This window comes from Chiroxiphia lanceolata, chromosome 11 (assembly GCF_009829145.1).
Source record: "Chiroxiphia lanceolata isolate bChiLan1 chromosome 11, bChiLan1.pri, whole genome shotgun sequence".
Taxonomy (NCBI): domain Eukaryota; kingdom Metazoa; phylum Chordata; class Aves; order Passeriformes; family Pipridae; genus Chiroxiphia; species Chiroxiphia lanceolata.
This window is the reverse complement of record NC_045647.1, coordinates 21,866,196-21,887,652: the sequence shown is the minus strand read 5'-3', so window position 1 is coordinate 21,887,652 and position 21,457 is coordinate 21,866,196. Positions and strand designations below refer to the sequence as shown.

The 21,457-nt window shown below is 41.4% G+C and overlaps 1 protein-coding gene across 4 annotated transcripts in view; it reads right to left on the bottom strand.

Moving 5' to 3' along the window:
• The window catches only part of VGLL4 (vestigial like family member 4), an 84,125-nt gene that overhangs the window by 12,338 nt on the left and 50,330 nt on the right, over nucleotides 1–21,457 (bottom strand). For all 4 annotated transcript variants that reach the window (XM_032698619.1, XM_032698620.1, XM_032698617.1 and 1 more), the window contains one exon: nucleotides 13,012–13,201. In XM_032698619.1, coding sequence (XP_032554510.1) covers nucleotides 13,012–13,201 — 190 coding nt within the window. The remainder of the gene's footprint in view (nucleotides 1–13,011; nucleotides 13,202–21,457) is intronic.

Genomic DNA, 21,457 nt, shown 5'->3' with positions numbered 1-21,457 from the left:
CCCAGACTCCAGCACTTACCAAGCATCATGTGCTCGGGTGGATGTCATACCAAAACCACACACATCCTGACTGGAATTCTGCTGCAGTCTGGTTCTAAAGAAATTTCTACTGAAAGCAATGCTCCAGCCCTCCTCAGAACCAGCTCAAAAGGACTCAAATGCATTGTTTGCATTTTTTGCTGCAGACCCTTTAGCCGCGGCTGTTCTGTTCGCTGGCACTGAGTGGGGGTAATTCACACTCTGCTACGGAAACAAGAGAACTCTGCCAGCTGCTTAAGGAAAAGGGAAAAAAGAGGCCCAGTGAAGGGGACAGTTTTGCTTGCACTCACTTTCAGCCTGCAGATCCTTAAGGAACAGTTGCCAAAAGCATTACTGTACCTCCAAGAGAAGAAATCACACTCTCTTTGGCAGAACCAGAGCTCTGACTTGAAATGGTTGCACAGGGGAGTGTGTTGCACAAAGAACAACTATGTAAAATGTTTTCTTTACACAAACACAATGCATAATATTGCTTAGGAGTAAACTTCCATTTGTGTAACAAGTCAAATATGATTTAAATATTTTTAGCATCTTTGTAATATTTATTTTCTAACATCTTTTATTGTCTTTATTCATAAACTCTGAAGTCTGAAAGAGGACAGCTGCTTTTGTTAAAGATTGCTTAAGGATTTATAATCCACTGATACTTAATATCTGCTCCACATGACAGGGATCATTTCCTGTGAAAGTATCTACTTTTATCTACATTACTTGTGTTACTGTAAGGTGGAAAAACTAGAATTTAAGATGGTATTTCAAAATACAATGATGCATATGCATAGGGAAAAATCCGGAGTGTTCTTTACTCAGATTTTTTTAAGCAAGCCGAATTGACTTAAAAAAAAAACCCCAACAACCCAAATAAAACCTGAAAGTAATATCACTTTGCTCTGTCAGCCAATCATCTGAAGTATTTATAACATGAAAAAATACCCCAAACAGCCCAATGCCCTCTTCAAACCACATCTCCTCTGAATGACTGTCACCTAAATATATAACCCTTTCCTATCCCACTTTATGAACTTCATGCTTCGCAGTTCCTTCAAGTAGCCTTTTCCTTTTATGGCTCAGTACTCCATTCCAAAAAGCCTTCAAAGAGGCAACTTGCAGAGATCATTGTCTTTGCAGGAATCACTCCTGCCACAGAACCTGGACACATGACAGGGTTTCCCAAGAAAGTTAACGAATGTCCTCCCTTTTTTTGCCACTGCTGATATTTTAACATCATTTATACAGTATCTCCATCCCTGCAGGAAACCTGGCCAAACTAAAGCTCATGTTTTTGTACCAACGCACAGGTCAAGCTGGCAACTGCTCTCCCGGGAAGGCCTTTCTGGAAGCAGCACTGGAGCATCCCTGTCTCCTGCTCTGGTCCTGCTGGGGCCAGCTGGCCATGGAGGGCTCTGCCACAGGTCTGGCCTGGCCTGGAACATCCTCCAGCCCTTTGCCCATCCCAGTGTGGTTTAACGAGGATAGAAACAAGCGGCTGAGCCTTCACTTTCTGCTTCAGGCTACAAACAACTCCTGAGAGCCACCCAGGATTTCAAGCACTGCCTCAAAGCTTCTCCGGCCACCAGTAATTAAAGTTAACTCCCCCCAGAAAAGAGCTTTTTGTTCTTTTGAATTTTTAACTTGAGCACCAGCCCCAGTCTGAGAAATTAAACATCATATTTATACAAGTTCTCTCAGAGTCCAAATCATACATGCACCAACCACACCAATTTTCCCTGCTCTCCCCACTCCTCTGTAGCTGGAATTCTGCAGTTCCTTCCCTTAAAAAGTTTCAATTAATGATATTTTTTTCAGCTTAGTGCTACAGCTGATGGAAAGACCTTTGAAATGAGAAGTCTAAACCATTGAAAATACTCTAACAAATAGGATAATCTTACATATAAACAAACACAGGTCAGACTTTCTATATTTATTCTCATCAAAACAGGATTTTCAGAGATAAAATCTCAGACAAGATTGTCACTTACAAATGGAATCAACAAAGAAGACAGATTTCACAGTAAAGTAATCATTAATAAGCTGTGAAATGCATAAAGGAGTGTCCCATTACTGCCTGCACCAAGCACAAATTTTCAGATACAGATGAGCTTCTCTTCCTGAAGGCTTAATACTCACAAGTATGAAAGAATGCAAGAGAACCACGGGATGTAAGAACTCAGTCCAAAGCCAAACCCACAAAACTGAAATCTAAATCAAATGTACAGTAAAATCAATTAGCACAACCTCAGATCCTACTTATTTTCTCACAGGAATTTTTTCTTCAATATTTGGCCATCTTTGCTCCAACACTCGTAGGATTGTTTTAAAAGGTAGCACTGGTTTCTTCATAAAAGTAATCACTCATTCCATCCATAAGTAAAATGCTGGGATTCATTAAATGAAAAGTTACATCACTGCTGGAACACATGTACATATACAATGCAGAAACACTGACAAAGTTACCTCACTGCAATAGGTACAGGCTGCAGGTTACCTGTAATTCAACCTTCAAAAAAAATGGGGGGCAAACTGCCCACTAATCTCTCTGCTCTGTAGTGCGACCGCCTGTTTGCTCAACTCCAAATCAACTCCTGCATGTTTGCTCAACTCCAAATCAACTCCTGCATTTAGGTCCTCATTTTGCTTGGTACACCTGATGGCTCATTCTAAAGTTCCATAATTTTTTGAAGAAATTAAACCATATCTGAGATGCAAACAACAAAATTTTAACACATAGTAAATATCCAGAAAAATTCGGAAATGGTAAGGGATGTCATTAATTCTGCTGAGGCAGCTGTAAAGATGAATTAGCCTGTTAGGAAAATTACATAAATTTTAACAATAATTAATTGTTCAAAAAGTGGAATTAGAGCAACAGAAAGTTCCAGCATTTCAGTACTACCACAGTAACAAGTGCCTGGGTATAACTGGTTATTGCAGTAAGCTTAAAAAATTTCCTAAAATGTACAGTGATTTCTGGAATATAAACATAATCCCATTTCACATCTTCAAACTTTGGTTTAACTCTTTCGAGGTGGGAACCAACAGCTGAGTACAACTGCCACCAGCTCTGACTTAGTTTTCAAGGACTGAGGACAAAAAGTATTCATCCCTTAGTCAAAGAGAAGAAACTTTCTGGTCCTCTAACCTGCAAGGGGTTATCTTTGGCTTCCCTCTCCCAACTCTGCCTAGGAACAGCACAGTTCTTGGGAAAGAGACAGGACAAGTAACTAACCTTTGAGATTTATCTGATTCAGCCACCCCTCCATAACTCCCTCTTGAAAGAACAACAGTAGCTTCAGTTGCCTTTGGAAAATCCTGCACAACTGCACTAGAAAAATGCTTAACAGAAGAACTATTTCTGCCAGCTGTGAAGAACAAAAGACAGAAGAAGCGAACATTTGGGAAGCTGAGAAAGGCACTGCAGAGGATGTGGTCTGTCTTTATGAGATGCTGCTACTGCAGTTCAGAGAGCACTTTTTTGGAAGGTAGTTTCAGTGAAAGACTCAGACATATTAAAGCATGCCAGAAACTCAATCCTACAGCTGCCAGTCAGGACCCACAACTAAGATTTCATTTCTAGCTCAAAAGTAAACTCTACAGATGTCACCATAGTAGCAGGGTACTTGGTGGCACAATAACCTTATTTTGAGACAGTCAAACAAAGCTGGTGAAGCAGAGGGAGTCTGTCAGTGCTCACTTCTGGAGAACAAGGCAGGGTAATGCAGATACTGGGATCAACAGAACAGGATCTAGAAAGGCAAGTCACTGCTGCAAGGGAAACTAGAAGTGTCTGTGCAGAAATCTGAACTGTTTCAAGTCCATAAGGCACTTTGAATGCTTGGAGGGGAGAACTTCCAGAAAAGCAAATGATAAAAAAACGAGGTTAAAGAGACACTCCAAACTTTCCCTAAAGTTTCTAACATCAGGAAGGAAAATCTGACAGGACAGGGAAAGAGCAAAGAGGCTTCCATGCAAACAGCTCGAAGGTCAGAGGGGTTACTGTAAAAATTCAGAGGCAGTTGTAAAGGGATTCATTTGTACCCACTGCATTGCCCACCCAAACACCTCTGGCAGACATTTCCTCCCACATTCTACCAATTCATGAGCTGGGTCACGTGCAGCTTTTATAATTCAGCCACATTAACATCCTTTTGAAGTTCAACTTGGCACACGCAACAAACCTTTTATACCGAGTCACTGGAAAATACCGTAAAAACTATTTATGGTCACACAGAGAATCCCACAGGCCAATGGCAGAGAAAGGCTGCAACAGAAAATACAGCAGTGGGTCATCTCCCAGTGCAGCAAGATCAGCCACATCCACGTGTGCTCAACACTGCCAGGGAGCATCAGTCTGTTCTGCAGGCTCTAGGAAAACTCAGTGGTGAAGCTGTGCAGGACTGCCAGAGGAAATAAAAAATGGCAGTCACATTTTCTTAGAGGATTCACTGGGCTGCTCCTCACAATATTTTCTACTTTTTTTAATTTGGAAAAAATATTTTTGTTTATCACTCAATGCCTGTCATCGAACTGTTTCTGTAAAAGTGAGCACCAGGTTAAGTCAGTCTGTAAATCCCTAATTCTCACCAGTTTACGGGATTTTACTTGGTTCCATCATCTAAAAGATGTATCAAGTGAAAATCTTACAGTATAAAAATTTTTTTTCAAAGAGATGATGTGGGAAGTAAAAGATACCAACAATATGAGAATGGCAGGTTTATTTATTAAGAGCTTTAACAACACAACCCAATCTCTGAAAATAAGGTCACAGTGCTGGAATTAACTGTGCCAAATTTCCAGCTTCAGTGGGTCTTATGAGAAAGAGGGAAAAGGGCCTGGATCCTTAAAGCTTATGAATTGTGGTCTCTATCCATCAGATACATACTATAACATTAGCTGATGTGCAGTGGGAAAAGCAGAGAAAGTGCAATAAATCACTTTCATACAAAAATTTCAACAACTCTCAAAGAACCCCCAGGCTCTTCAGGCCTTTAGACTGAGAACAGTGTATAAATAACTGGTTTTAAGATATCAGATTTTTTTCACAGGTTGTTTTATAAAAGGAATAAACATTTCATTAGAAGTTTATTGAAACTCTTTGTAATTGCTAATAAAATCTGAATTATCAAAACCTCTAGAAGCACTATAAATACACTAACAGCTTCATTGTATATTGCACAACTATTCTTACCAATATAGTTGCCATAGGTTTGAAAAGAAACGTTGGAATCCGTTTCTCCCGGGCTGGGGGTGGGGGCAGCGCGAGGAGGGCGGGGAGTCCTTTGTTGGGGGCCTTTTTGGGGTTTGATCCGGGACAGGACTGAGCAGGAGCCCGGATTTTGGCCGCCTCCTTCTCTTTTCCTGAGAGGAAGTTTTTCCCCACAGGACACCTCGTGGAGGACAACTGAGAGAGAAACTGACCCATCTGAGAGTGAGGTATTCTGCTTTCGAGACTGCCTGTGGGAAAAAGACTTTTTTTTTCATTTCTGACTGCCAGCACACGTGGCTTTGAGCACCTTCTGAACTGTCTGGACAGTCCTGCATTCCCCCCCTCCCCGGGTTGCCGCGGGTTTCTCTCCCCCACCTGGGGATTTGGGACTTTGTTTCTTCTGAAAGTTTTTGATTGCACCATTTGTTGTTTATTCAGACTTTGTTAATGCAAAGCTGTTTCTTTTCCTTTTCCACACTTCCACCTGAAGTCTCTTAATTTTTAAGTTGTAATCTTGTTAAACCAAGACAATAGTAAAACAATTCCTTTGAAAAGCTGATAAGCAAAGTAACCCCAGTAGCAGTTGCATGTTTAGAGGGCACTTCTGCAGCTCAGGTGCTTGAGTTATCCATCACACTCTGCAATCAACAGTATCCTCTCACTGCAGCTTCTGGTTTAAAGGAGACTTTAGTTAAAAAAGCAAACCACAAGCAAAAATGTTCGGGGATTTTACTCCCTTTCCTTCCCTCTCCCCCCTTTTAAAGTATTGGTTTGTGAATAATGAAAGTTACTGATTAAAAATGTGACTGAGAGATTCATGAGGCATCATTCAGGCAGCACGACCTCAGAGACGTCAGTCATGTCCACATGGCTCACACACATATGGTACAAATTACTCGGACAGACAAGGACTGTAAAAGCAGGACTGTGACAGGAACATCGGAATCGACCACAACGTGACTGCACTGTGTGACTGTTCCTTACGGAGCACAGCACATGTGCACCACCTCAAACACAACATGCAGCAGTAACTGGAGCATGCCAAGCTCCCCCCAGATGCTCTGAAGGCTGTTCCCATGGCTTTCCAAACCCACCCCTCTCCTTCCTCACCAGGTACCCTGTGCTCTGGTCAGTAAACCAGACGTATCCCATCCCCCCTGCACACACGGTCCCACAGATACAGCTGCTGCTGTTCTGGGCACATCCTGCTGTGCTTCAGGAACATTTACATTGGGAATGAGGAGCTGCAGTTTGTGTACAGCACCAGTGCAGTTAGGTAAGAAATGCAGAGGCAGCTCAGCGTGAGCTGAGTGGTACAGACATGGGATCCACCCATACAGGGATCCACCCACACTGAATCCATCCACATGGGTGTACACCCACACAGGGATCCACCCACCATGGGATTTATCCACATGGGGATCCATCCACACCAGGACCCATCCACATGGGATCTATCCACATAAGTGTCCACGCTCACAGTATCCACTCCCATTCACAGGTCCATCCATACAGGTGACCAGCCACACAGGACCCATCTACACTGGATCCATCCCCACTGGATCCGATTCAGCACCACAACACGTGGATCTCAGCAGCATTCCCTCCCCCCTGGGAGAAGTGGTCCCGTCACTGAGGTCAAACCCTCCAGACTGCAATGGCAGGGAAGCCCTTTTATTTCCCTCCTCGCTTTCTTTTGAGATAAACCTCAAACGCAGCCCAGCCCTGGCCCAGTGCAGGGTAGGGTCTCCCCGGACTCCGGGCATTGCCCCCGGCGCAGGACATGACCCCCGGCCCGCCCGTCCTGTCGATACAAGAGTCCCCCGGGAGCGGCCCCGGGTATCCGACGGGAGAACCATCAGCTCCCTTCCCCAGATCATGTTTGGGAATCACAGCCATGTTTGTTCAGCCAGACCCACTGCAAGGAGTTAAACCCGCTGGGCTGTGCCTGCCGCCCTCCAGCACCAGCACTGCCAGCCCAGGGAACAAAACTACTGATTCAACTAGAAATTCATGTAACGTTTGATTCCAAATCTTACCCTCCCAGAGTCATTGTCTATAGCAACAGTGTCCACAACATTCTAATTCTCAAGAGCGCAACTTTCTAGTAAAAGGCACATCTGTCAAACTGCAGGAAACATCTGGGAAAATGGTTAAATAGAAAGAAGTGAGATTAAACCTTTGTTTCCATGGGGTTGGGATATACATTTAGAATAAGCTTGCAAAGGTTCTTTTCTTGCCTCTTGCTTAGATATCAGGCTTTTGGATTGGTGCTGAATTTCACCCCATGACAATATATGATTGTTCACATAACGTAAAATTTTACTTTCACCCTGGGGTAAAAATCCAACACCAGGGCTCAAGGGATTCCCCATTCACTAAATAGTTGGACTCCATGATCCTTATGGGTCCCTTCAAATTAGGTGATTCATGTTCCATCCCTGTGTGCACAGGTGCCCAGGCACCTTCCCTAAGTGGGTGTCCAAACCTCCGTATGGGTGCTTGGACCCGCTGTGCAACACTAACACAGCTTTTCCCCTCACAAGGCATCTTGGAGTCTTGCCACACTATGGAAGGGTTATGCTTCTTCACATGAGATGTAAAATGAAAGTGGGAAACATGATATCAAAGCAGAAATCTGGAGCTCACTAACAAACCCCTTCTGTTTGCAAGTGGAGGAGACACCTGAGCTAACATTACTTGATTTTTCAAGTACTTCAACATATACCCAAATTTTGACAGACAGGTCTTTTTGCAAAGGACTGATAAGCTATCAATCAGATTGCTTTTAGCACTGGAACTGTTCATAACAAACCTTTTACACGTGCTTGAACTGAAAGGGAGTGGAGTGCATTCTGAAATTCCCCCTTGGCTAAGAACTGTAAAACTCAGTGTTAAATATTAACTCAGGTATGGTGGCTTTTTCAAGTCCATCTCTGAAGGTTCAATTAAACATATATTTCTTGGAAGCAACTGAACAGTGATTTTGTGTATTGTGCAATCTCCATTAAATTATTAGTAAATAAGAAAATACATCTGATTGATTCAGTCTATGATTCAAGCAAAGGAAAAAAAATTAGGAAGAGCAGTTTGAAACCTGCCTTGTGATTCTTTACCCACTTAATCAACAAGAGTAACATTGTATCAGTTCCACTGGCAATAGAGTTCAGCTTAAAACAGGACTGATTTGAGAGGCCCAGGTGAACCGTAAAATACTTCAAGAGCATATTTGTGCCCGGAGGACTGAGTGAAGATGCTTCACTCAGCAAATGAGAAATACTTGGGGTGTTCTGAATTGTGTGTTGGAGTTTTTATCCAATTCCAATTTGTCACAATAAAGTGATAGTGTAAACATATGTCTTAATACCATATGAAGTCTGGAACCCAAAAAGGAGCAGTTAGCAGCAAAGAACTTCTCTGACTACTCCCACACTACCTCTGCAAGCCAGTTCTGCATCTTTTCAAGCCCTGCTGGAGCTGGAGCCTCCTCTACAATGAGGACCTGATTTTCTGCAGAACATTTCCACTCTGGGTTCTCAACTAGGCTCAGGGAATGGTAAGGAGGAAGGTGACAGAGCCCTTGTCTAATGAGGAGGGCCCTGTTTTATTGGGTACTTCAGATCTTAAGATTTCTGGCTTTGAGCTACCACAAGCTTGAAGAAGATGCAGCTGACCCTGCTCTGAGCAGGAGGTTGGATGAAATGGCCTGTTCTAACACAAATTATTTTGTGGTCTTTGAATACAGGTCACTATTAGGACAGATTTTTTTAAAGGCTGGCCGGGTGATTTCTACCACAGTGTCATTAAAGTGCACAGATGCCACTGGATGTTCATGGTAAAAAATCTGTGGTGTAGGGCAGCTTCCACACTGCAGGAGTCTTATGGGTGGGATTGACATGATTCTTCTTTATAACAAAAGCGAAGACAACCCAGAATTTGAAACAGAAGAGTCTGGGTCTGGACGGTTTACGTCTGAAGCTACACATCATTTTGCATGACACATTAAATTACTTTATTCATGTGCAGACCTTCCTTTATTACAAGAAAAAGCCGAACTGTATATCGCAGAAACCAAGAGACGATTATTCCTCAGACATCAACTTAACAGCTGCAAACATTTTGCCATCAGGTGATTTCTGTATAGAAATTAATTTTCATTGCAATCCTAATGCCAACAAACCAAACAGGAATCCCAACAAGCAGAATATACTCTGTCCACAAGCCTTCTTGTCCCAAACCCCAACTTCCAGCCTGATGTACTCCATGAGTAAACAAAAATAATGGTCACAATAGGAACTCAAATGGTTATTTCTCTTTAAAGATCTTCGGCCTGGGCACCTCTGGCTGATGGAAGGGGAGCTGGGGACTCTTAGGGCGGCGCATCCTGCGGGCAGGGCTGTGTGTGCCCGGCTGGGACAAGGCAGTCTTTGTATTCCCGGGGATTCGGGAACCCGGGAGAGAGTGGGAGGGAGAGTGGGAGGGAGGGCGGGAGGGAGGGAGGAAGAGAACCCAAGAGGAGGGAGAGAGGGAACCCGTGGACACGCTGGGCCATGCCTAGGCAGCGCTCACCCCGCCAGGCTTCCCCAAACGCACCCCGGAGGTGGAACAACGCAGCCACCCTGCCCGCACACACAGAATTCTCACTTAATCCCAGTTCCTAATTACCCTCCTGTAAATCAGAGTGATTTTAGTGAATTCATGGGAAAACAAAGGCGTGTTTCAACCCGAGGCTCAAAACAAGCGCACTTCTACTTCACACAGCACCAGAAAATGAAGTGTGGTGCAAAAAGCACTTTTTACTTCAGCAAGATTAACTTTAGTGAGTGCATTTCAAGTAAAACATCTGAGGAACACACCAGAAAGTGTGAAATGCAAACAAAGGAATTCCATATTACCTGTGGAAGGAGTGGAAATACTCCTTCTCCCCAAGGAGCTTATGGGAGTATACAACTTCTATTATCACAAAAATACAAAACCTTTATAAGTATATATAAGTAATGAAGATAGCACCACATACTGATTTTTAAAAATTAAACCACAAGGTCTCAAGTATATTTTATTATCTTAAAGCTGAGGATCATCTCCCTTGAAAACACTTTTGATAAATTGTTCTTTGCACAGAATTTCCATTACATATTTCAGAACGCCAGGAGGTTTGCCAGGGCATTTGATTCACTCTGCTCTGGACACTGTACTCCAATAGTTGTGTTTTTCCACAATAAAAATAAAAACACTCACAGATGATACTTCAGGGAGTTACACCTGAGCAGGGAATATCTCAAAGCCCTCCGTTTCCAAACAAAAGGCTGACGTAACTGGATTTCTAATAAAATATTCAAAGCCTTTAAATGGATTCATTCCCACTGAAGTACAGTGGGGTGCTGCTACCTAAGAGTTAAGATCAAATTGCTATTGAAAGATTCTACCATTTATAATGAACCAAAGACACAATTCTTGTCCTATTTAATTACATTTCCAACCACAAGATGCTGGTGTAAAGAGGATGAACACACAGCTGCTTCCCAGTTCTACCAGCACCATCACAAAGACCCAAATGCCTGACCAAGAGCTGCTGGAGGTTATAAAGACTTCTGTCTTCTAAGCACTGACTTCCAAATGAAAGTGGTCTGCCCATCTGGACACTGGGAATCACTGGAGGCATTCACACACCGCTTTGGGCAGAGATGTGCAGCCTGCAGCCCTCATATTGATCATGGCAGCTGTGCTTAGATTTTGTATCACCAACTCTTTCATCCTATGCTTTCAGGGGACTTGGTCCTGAAAAGGAGACTGAAACTTATCTTTATAGTTTGAGTCACAGAAATAAATGTCTTTGCTATCACCAAGATATTGTGCCATCTAGTTACACTCCACGTCTCTTACAGATCTGGTTTTCTAAATTAAATGTTGTCATACTTTCTAGAACCTTCAAGTCACACACTGCCGTTATTGTGTTCTATAAAACATCTATTTCCCCAAACCTACTGTTTTTTTCCTTATTGTGAAAAACTCAAGCTTCTACAACACACTTCCCATCTCCAAACCAAAATTTTTAGGACAGTTCCACAGAGTTTGAGTAATCCATTTCATTTGTTAAACCAGAACACCAAAATCCAAAAAAGAGGGAAAACATTCAGAAAAAAAGACTTCATTGGCTGTGGAGGCAGGGAAATAGGAGTAAAATTTAAAGAATGATATACCTGAAATACACAGACATTCAGCTATTTCAGATGCATCACAAAAGTTCCAGTTTCTGTAATATTCCATTGAAAGTACATTTTTCTTATGGCCAGATCAAACTTACAAAATAAAGTAGAAAAAAAGATGGCCTCATGGATGCTATTTTAGGTTATAATTCATTTGCAGTAGATGGTTTAATTAAACACATTAAATCACATGAGCTCTGGACAGAAAACCAGTGCTTTTTATTATAAGAAGATGCATGTTTCATGTACAAAATCACAGAAAGAATCCATTGAGCAGAACCATAAAAATATACCATACTGGAAAATATTGGATAGCTTTAATGTATATCTAAGGGATCATTGAAATAACTGCCTGTATCTTTTAGTTTTGAACCTTGGTTGCACAAGAGTCTGCTGGTTCAGACTTCATTATTTTTATGGCCTCCACTGTTATAATGCACATATGTGCCAGCTGTGTTTTATTTCATCACTAGAAAATTAGTTTTTTAAAAAAAATACAAATCACACTTTTCCCCATAAAGTTGCGTAATGTTTCAAAAATGCCATAAATCTCTTCGGTTGTGTAATGCATGTGTGCCACAAAACACAGCACACAGTTCTTTCCAATACCAGCACTCTCAGCTCCAAAGAAAGGCTACAAATAGTTAAATTTTTAGGCAAAAGAAGGAGGTATGTTGTGAAGTCTCTTTCAGCTTGTGAGCTTTTATTGTTTTGCATTACTTCAGTGCTGGATTCCTGATTTGTAACAAATTCCAAGAGTGCAGACTGCAGGCCCAGCCTCTGACTAACACTGTGGTGATTTATTTGAGGATAAATACCTCTGTCCACATCTCAGGGCTGCACACCAGAGTCCACAGCAGCTCGGAATGCACGGAATGCCGGGGCTGCAGGAGCTGAGGCAGCAGGGACAGGCATCAGGCTGCTGAACCGCTCCATGGCTTCCTCCAGTCAAGAATGAAAGGAATTCTCTAAGTCTGAACTTTGTGCCAACCACGCTTGCATTCCCAGGAATGAGAACGCAGCAAGAATGGCATTTGCTGATTGCCCAACACGTGCACCTCACTCACCAGACACCTTACCTGTCGGACACATTCCACATCTGACTGTCAGAGCCGTGCAATCCCTCAGTAATGTTTAGCAACAACTGCAGTTTGCCCAGTTGTCAAGGCAGACCAGGGAGCAGCTGGCTCACAAGTTCCTGGCCTCAAAAAAATGCAAAGCATTTGTGTTTCTCCTCCTCCTGCCTCCCCACCCCCATCTGCACAGAGCACCCAGAATGGGGGGAAGTGAAAGGGGCAGATAACAAAGAACAACCGAACAATACTTCAGGAATTGCAAGGGGAATACGTGTGTTTTACTATAAATAGCTGAGCTAATTCCTGTTACTTCACGCTGTACGAAAACAAAAGAAAATAAGAAACCCCACCTAATCGCAGCAGCTTTTAGGCAGATCTCCCATACAAGCTGGAACAAAAGGAAAATCCAGGGCAAAGTTTTTAGCCAGGGCACGATTTGAGCACATAGAGAGATGCAGAGGATAACCTTAAATAGCATGGCACTTACAGATGTGGATTGAACATCCGACTCATTTTAGAGACGTGGTCGTTTTCACAGTCTAGCTCCTCGTCCCCTTGGTCCATGCTGAGCTTCCTCTTGTTGGGGCTGATGGGAGGAGGGCCCGTCCGGTGGTTGGTAAGCGCAGGGGACACGGGAAGGGGCTGCATTCGGGGCTCACCTCTCAGTGCTGCCTCACCTAGGGGGGAACACGGCAGAGAGTGAACACGGCAGGGAAAAGACAGGTGAAATAACATGCTTTGAAAACATGCTTGCAGAAAAATTTCCCCAAAATTTCAAAATTTTCAAAAATTTCCCAAGCTCCATGGGCACATTCAACATGGTTGTACCACAACAATGCTTTATGCTGGGACAAAAAGTTGAGAAAAGGCAGCATAAGAGAGGTGGGAGCTCACCCCAGATGATCTGAAAGGCTGAGCTAACTCATCTTTGCAGCAGTTTTTTTTACTCAGAAACAGTCCTTCGCACAGGCTGCAATTCCAACACCGAGCTTTGATTACCTCACTCTGCAAACCATGACTGCTCACAGTGAAATAAGCTTTGTTCCTTTTCTTATAGTTGTGGTTATAAATTCCAGGGCTACAGTTCACATTTATGCCAAATATCCAAGATATAAAACCGAATGAACGTTCAAATTCTCAGATGATTCCCTTTACAAAAAGCTGTCCAAAACAAGCTTGTCTGGTATATAACCATGCAAGGGAAAAATTAAGGAAAAAAATTGGAACTTGCCGATGCAAGTTTTAAGTACTTTAAAACTGTGTTTTTGGAGCTGTGAACAAAGAGCACAATTCTTCAGCACAGGAATCACAGAATTTCAATTGGATAATGCTAATTTCCATCTGGGCAGTCTGGGGGTAGGCTCCTGAGTAGATTATAAATTTTTATATAATCTAACACTTACCAGAAAATGCCATTCACAGCATATGAGAGCTGTGTATAAATAATTTCAGCAACGACAGAGTTGCCTTTGCATAAACACATTGACAAATCGTTGCTAAACAGGCATTAAAGCATGACCACAGCACTTTTCTAATTTCAATTAAATGTCTCAGTACTTGCACCAGCTGAAGCACAGTGCTGCACTTCATCAGCACTTACAGACTTTACTGGAACTCACATCCTTACAGCCACAGGCCATATTTAGACCTTATAGGGATTTAAAGATGTTAAAAAATTGCTTTTGGGGCTTCATCAGGGGCCTGTAGAGAGCTAAATTGATGGGTAACCAGGGTTACCTATTCTGGTAATATCTCTGAAATAGCCACCTTTGCTAGAGTTTAAAATTTGTATTTTTCCTACACTGCCAGAAGCATTTTGTTTTCTACACAGCCATAATTTCCAGACCTAAAATTAGGATCAAGTTAACTCCATCCACAGCGCTGAGGTACCTGACAATGGAAATCTTTGTATACCACCACACATTTTCACATCAGCGCCGAGGCAGATGATTTATAAAATGCTGCCCTAATTCCACACATGACAAATGCCATTTTGTTGGAAAAAGGAGTGAGGAGAAAACCTCCTGAATGTTTACCAGTAAAAATAAGCATTCTGCCAATTTAGTCAGCATAATATAAACTAGCAAATACATGCTGACCTATAATACACCACAAGCCATGATTTCTATTAAAGATTCTGGCACCAAATCTAAATAGGAACTTTCCATCTCAGCTCTAAATAGCAAAAACTGTGCCCTGCTGCAAATGCTCTAGGACAGACATCCAGACCTCTCCTGTTCCAAAGAGCCAAAGCGTTAATTGAGAAGCCCCCACAACTGCTCCAGTGTCACAGAGGAGCCTTTATCACAAAGACCTCTCATAGAAATAGTCTTCAGACCAGTAAACTTCTGCATTTTAATTCAGCCTTTGTATTTTGCCAGTAGAAACCTTCACCTACAGAGTGTTCATATCCTAAACTTTAAAAGTAAACCACATCGTACCAGTTCCTCTCTCTGAGGAATCTCCCTCATTTATGTCTTTGAAAAAATTTAAGTTAATATCAATGTCAAAAGATAAAGCTTTCACCACCTAAAGTGAAACAGTGATATTGTCTTCCCACCCACTTGCAATCACTCTTCTCCCTGCAGTATCTCTGATCACTTCCGAGGACTCAAATACAAAATTCCATTACAGCAATTACAAATTCCATGTAGGCACCTAACTCCTACTGACTTCTGAGCAACTCCTGACAGGAACACAGACAATTTAAATATCCATGGAAAGCTAACTGGGGTGTTTACAAAAAACAAAAAATCTCTAGATGTTGTTCAATTGACTAAATTAGTCAATTTTTTTTCCCCCAAACAGCAGGTAGGAGCCTGATATTAAATTACCACAATGGGATTTTTTTCTTTAAAAAAATAATAAAAATTTCCATTTCTTATATGGATGGTAAGAACAGCATTTATATATTAGCATCCAGATTGAGTACAAAATCTGGTAAAAATGCTATTGCATGCTAGAAGAAAACCCATTTTAAAGAAACTTTGCAAAGAAAGGAACAGCTTCTAATTAAAGCCTGTCAAATTTGGTAATGCATTTGCAGGGAACACCAAGGCCGTCAGTTAAACATAGCAGAATCTGACCAGCACCACAGGGCCATTTGTTCAAAATTAATCAAATTACCAACACCTTGAACAGGTGGGAGCAATGTGCAGGTTGGAGTAGTGTATCTCTCACAGGACAGACTGACAGCCACCAGTGAGAGGGTTCAAGTGGCCAGTGCTCAGCATCTTGTACAGCCCATCCTGCCAACACCAGACAAGCAGAACAATGCCAAAGATGGGTCCAGACAGCAGGGTAAGATCAAGAGGAAAAATCTCTTTACATTGTTTATAGAGATAAACTGCTTATTCATATACTGAATTTGTACTGCACCATGAGTTCTCATGAGGCCTGTACATTTGATTAGGTATAAAACTGCTTTTAATTTAAGACGGTGACTTCTTTCCCCACTACCTTCCTCCTTACCAAACTTGAATTTAAAGCAGAGAGGGAGAAACCACAAAGGAGACTACTGCCCCAAATGCTGCTTTAGGGACTAAATTTGTCTCCCCCAGCTGACCACACTCCATGGAAACCAGACTAGCATCACACAGCTGGCAAGACAACACTCTGATAGAACAACTGTGTTTTATAAAATTCCCCAAGTCCAAACTCCAGTCTTCAAAATTCATTACTGTGATGGCTTGTGTCTGCCCTGCAACTGAGAGCAGAGATAGCAAACACATTTATTGTGCCTCTCATAATGCTTCTCTTTGTCTCAGTCAGCAGCTGGTGTAAGGCACTCCAGATCTGCTGCTTTCAGATAGTTCTACTTACAACTATTCATACCAGTCCCTTCCCCCCCACCCCCTCTTTTTTTTTATTAAAACTGTTGGGCAACACGATAAAAAGCACAGACAAGCTAAACAAAGATAATACCGTGACGTAGTGTCTGCCTATAGAGCAGCAGCACTCCCAGTTGACTCAAGTCCATGCAGTCAGCAAGAATGTTCTTTATTTTAACCACTTACCAGCCTAAACTGAAAGTGGTTCGAATTAACACATGCAAACTAAATGTTTGTCAAACCAGCATGGCTCTTTTCAGTCCTTCACACCACCAGGACAGCTCTCTGTAAACAGTGGATCTCCAGCTCTGTTTGCCTTTCTCTCACAGCTCAGTCAGCAGGATCTGCATCCCCACCTGAACGTCCATGCAACACAAACATCACAACAGCAAAAGTCATGTTTTTACAAGTGTGGATTTGATAGCAAGACACCAGAGAAGTCTTAAATGTGTCTGAGAACTCCAGGAGTTACCAAGGACTGGAAAAAAACCCCCACACACTATTTTGGCAGCTAAGCTTCCTTCCTCTGCCCCAGCAGCTCCATATGGGCTGCATGGAGCCATATCCTATCCCCCCTCCCAGCTTCCTCTCTCCTGTTGGCTGCTATTAATGTACAAAGTCTAAGCATTAATTACCACCCAGAAATGAAAGGCTTCGTCTCTCCAGCTGAAGACTGACATGATACAGACCTTAAGACAGATTGAAATAAAACTCCTCGAAAGAAGGAGTTTTACTTCTGTGTTCTGCATCTGATAAATGGATTTGTTCACGAGAGTAAATTCCCAACAACTTTATTAACTTTGGGGAAAAAATTAATGAATTCCTCAGTTGTGGTGTTTGTCACCAAGACCTTGAAGGTCTTGGGAATTATCATGACCTCAGGCCACTCCATGAATTAATCAAATCATGGGCAAGAGCATTTAAGAGACTTTAATTAATGGGTGTTACACTTTTAATTACCTTTTCCAATACCTGCAGACAAACTCTCAGTAGTAGAAGGAGCTGCCTCATGTTCCTAGGGCCAGATTCCCAGGAATGAACAGTACATGGAGATCTTCAAGGGCAGTTTTCTCTACTGATTCAAGACCAAAATTTACCTTTATGACATATGAAGCACTTCTGCTGAAAAGCCAAGATAATCACAAAAGCAATCTATGTGGGAAAAGGATAATATAAAATGAAATTTATATTATTTTCTATTCCTGTATTCTAACAATCATGAGGAGATTAAATCACAGGTAGATTGGAATGAATTTATAAAACACTGTATGTTTTTTTCCACTATCTTAAACACAGAAGTCAGTCTGTGTCAACATAAATTAGGATAAATGGCAAAAAAATTCCAATTCATGTACAAAATAAAAAAAACACATGATTTGAGATATCAAATACCAAGTAGGGAAGTCACCACAAATTACTCAATTCAACAAGTCATCAAAACAAGTTATCAAAACAGAAGAACTGCAATACAGCCCCAGAGAATCAATGTGCAGATTTTGGCAGCTGCCTAGTTTAGGTGTTACTTCACAGCATACTGTACAGCAAGAGAATTGATATGCCTGAAATTGGGAAATTCCCCAGAAATTAGATATATGTGAAACAGACAGTCTTAAAAACGTGTAATTTAAGGCAGATTTGCTTCGCTTGCTTGAGCAAAGACAACAAACTAATCCATTCAGACTCCTCAGTAAGAAATCTTTGGTTACCATAAGAGACATCCTAAGAAGCAGTTACAAATTATAATATTTATATAATTGCTGAAAATCTCTACAACCTCCACTCAGACAAACAAACAAAATCCCTTATGGTGGAATCATCACTTTTTACCATTACTTTATTGCTAGGTTGCTTCTTCAAAATATATGATTTAAGCTGAGCTTAAATAAGACATAATTCTGGGAAGCAGTCTGTCAAACACTGTAAAGAGAGTCACAGTAGTTGTATTTCCTTTAGAATATATTAAACAGGCCTATCGGGAGAGCATAATAAAACAGCAAACTACAAAACAACAAAAAATTAAGTATTGATGGCAACAGAATGGCAAAAAATGCTGCTATGAAATCAGATCTTGGAAATATTTTTTATCATAATTAATAGATTTTTTTTTAGCAGCCAACTCACCAATTCCCTTACAGGTTCCCTTATTTGAAATGTATTTTACAGACTTTCTGGTATGATAACAAAAAAGCTAATTTAGGAGACCAGAAAGTTACATACACATACAGAAAAATCGGCAAAAGTTTCTTCTCCTCTGTTTACAAAACATATGAAAAACACTTACTCCTGGAACCAAGCTCTGGCTACCACTGTGCAGAGACCTGTGTGCCAGAAAACCCATGGCCAAAGCCAAAATACAGTCATTAAATCGACTGTTCTGTCCTGGCTTCTCCATCTGGCCATGCCTGCCAATGAGGGACACGTCACGCTTGACGTTGCAAGCAAAAACATAAAACAGTGACCTCTGCGTTCAATCACCTCCACCCACTTCTCCTCCACTTCCTGCAAAACCTTGCACAAAGGAGCCCCAAGTCAGGCACAGTGCACAGACGTGCAGTCTGCACACAAGCTCACTTGAGGATCCTTTCCAAAACACATACCGGTGTTCAGAGCTGAGCAGCACAGGTTAAAGCAGTTTTCCACTTTACAGGTCTTGAAAATGCTGTATTATATACCAAACACTACATTGCAACAGACAGAAAACAGTCAATTTGCCCTCTCAAAGCTAAGTATAACCGTATTTGCTCCTTCAAAGGTACTGTGAGAAACTGCCTGCCTCATCTTCTGTTCTCTCTGATCACATTGTAAAACCACAGCTGTACCAAATAGCATTGCACACTCTTGCATTAACTGACTTGTATAGGGTAACTGCTCAGTAGTTCTACAAACTACTTCACAAACATATAAGACACGTAAAAGGTCCCTGCTGACCACTTAAAGACTGAAAAATTCTCTCTGCTCTATCAACCAGGTACCAGCTGAGGGAGTCTCTTTGGTAAGAAATGGATGGCATGGAAAGAAGAAGGGCAGAGGTGCCACAAAGAAAGCAGGATGGAATAAATTTCAATGCTTTGGTCTGGCAGAGCTCCTTATTATTTCCTCTGTCAAACTCCAATTTTTCACACCTCAACAGCTGTGAATGTAGGGCTGTGTTCAGTTCCAACCCAACAATGAACTCAGGCTTGGGTCTAACTGCAGAGCATGAGATTACTTCATAAATTTGCAGATCTCCCTTTAAGATAATGTCCCATTTAGGTAACTCCTAAAACATTCTGAAAAAATGTTCCTTTATTCTGCTTAGAGTACCTGTACTCATGTAAACTATGGCTAAAATCAGATTCCAATTATCTGGCAGACAAGATTTAAATTTAATCAAAGCTAAACTACACTAATCTCCAGATAAACAGCACTGGAGTTGCCTACAACACTAGTTAACATCAATGTCAAAAAGATTCCTCTCTGTTCAAGGCAGAGGATGGGTGTTGGCTCAGGAAGCAGGGAGCACTCCTTTGAGCCTTTCTGCCAGCTCTCCCAGGAAATGCCAGTATCGACCATTTAAAGTCAGTTAAGAAGGATTAAAAATCAACACAGTTATAATTTTATGTTTGCCCAGTGCATTACAGAGGCTCCTGAAGAAGAATCAAGCTCTGCACTAAGCCCAGCTACTGAGTGGGGCCAAGTGCAGGAGGCAGCAGTTTGGGCATCCCAAACACAGGAGAGGAGAAAAGAGAAAAGAAAGCAAAGGGAGAAGTATAATTTACATTTTCTGCAGAAAACAGTACATTTCACATTATTCTGTTTGCTTACTAAACATGACATTAGTATTTACTGGGCAGCAAAAGATACAGGAGCCATTTAATTCCCTGGCAAAACACAGTGCATTGTTTAGCAGTCCTGGTGCATCCCTACACCACACTCTGTATACTGGTACTGAAACTCAGTCATTGCAGTTTATTCAGTGCTGGGTAATGTTTTGTCCTCAGTGTGGTTGAAATCTTTAAAGATTCTAGACTGTGTGTCCCATGAAGAAAGATGAGGCACTGTATTTCCACCCTGGAACGTGGCTGGAATGACTCTGGGACACACACACATGCACCAGAAAGCAGGCAACAAACACCACGGTGAGGGTTACAGTAACCATAACATAGAAAATAATTCCAGAACACTGAAGGAAAACTATCACCATGCAAAGTTTAAATAATAACCACAGCATCAGAATGCAGCTCCTTTTAATTTATTTGTAGAACAATTACATACACATCATTCTCCCACACAAGTTGAAGATGTTGCTTTCCAGATCTAGGTGTTCTACCTTTAGTCACACTGCTAAATGACTTACTGTGTTATAGAAAAGACGGCAAACCTAAACTGATCAAAGACCAGCCTGTCTTTCAGCTGAAACAATCAAAACTAGAAGACCTGCCATCTGTTTCAAAAGTAAATCAAAGTCACACAAGGTCACAACAGAAGAAATTGGATTGGGGGCTTGAGCAGTATTTCAATGTATTAAATGATACCTTACAACTATATTTTCATGAGATGGCAAAGACAAATAGGAAAATCGATTTATGAAAGCTCAAATTTGAATAATTCCTCCTGTCAGTGGATACTCAGGTCTGAAACACCCCCTTCTGCTCCGATTTCTGATATTTCATGGATATGATCCTGTAACACAAATTAAACTTTATTGCACTGGGTAATCCATGTTCCTCACAGATATGAGGACAGTCAGTATGTTCTAGAGCAGCCATGCTCAAAACATTAATTCTGAGATGCTCACTTGCAATGGGGCCATATTAAAATTAAATCCAGTAAATTGTGCACTGTTTCTTTCATAAGGATTTGAAGAAAAAGGTACTATGCAAAGGTAAAAAAAAATTCTACTTATTTCAACTATTTTTATTTTTAGAAATACTACAAGCTTTTATTGTAGTTTACTATAAACATGCTCTGAACACCTTTTCTCACATTATTCTCCTTTGCCACATGTGGAAAAATTCAGAGCATTGAGAAAATGAGCTTTCTAAAAGAGCTGTGAAATCTGATACTGCACTTTCAAGCAGTTTCGTTTATTCCCATATTATTTTCCCCCAAATTCCCTACCTG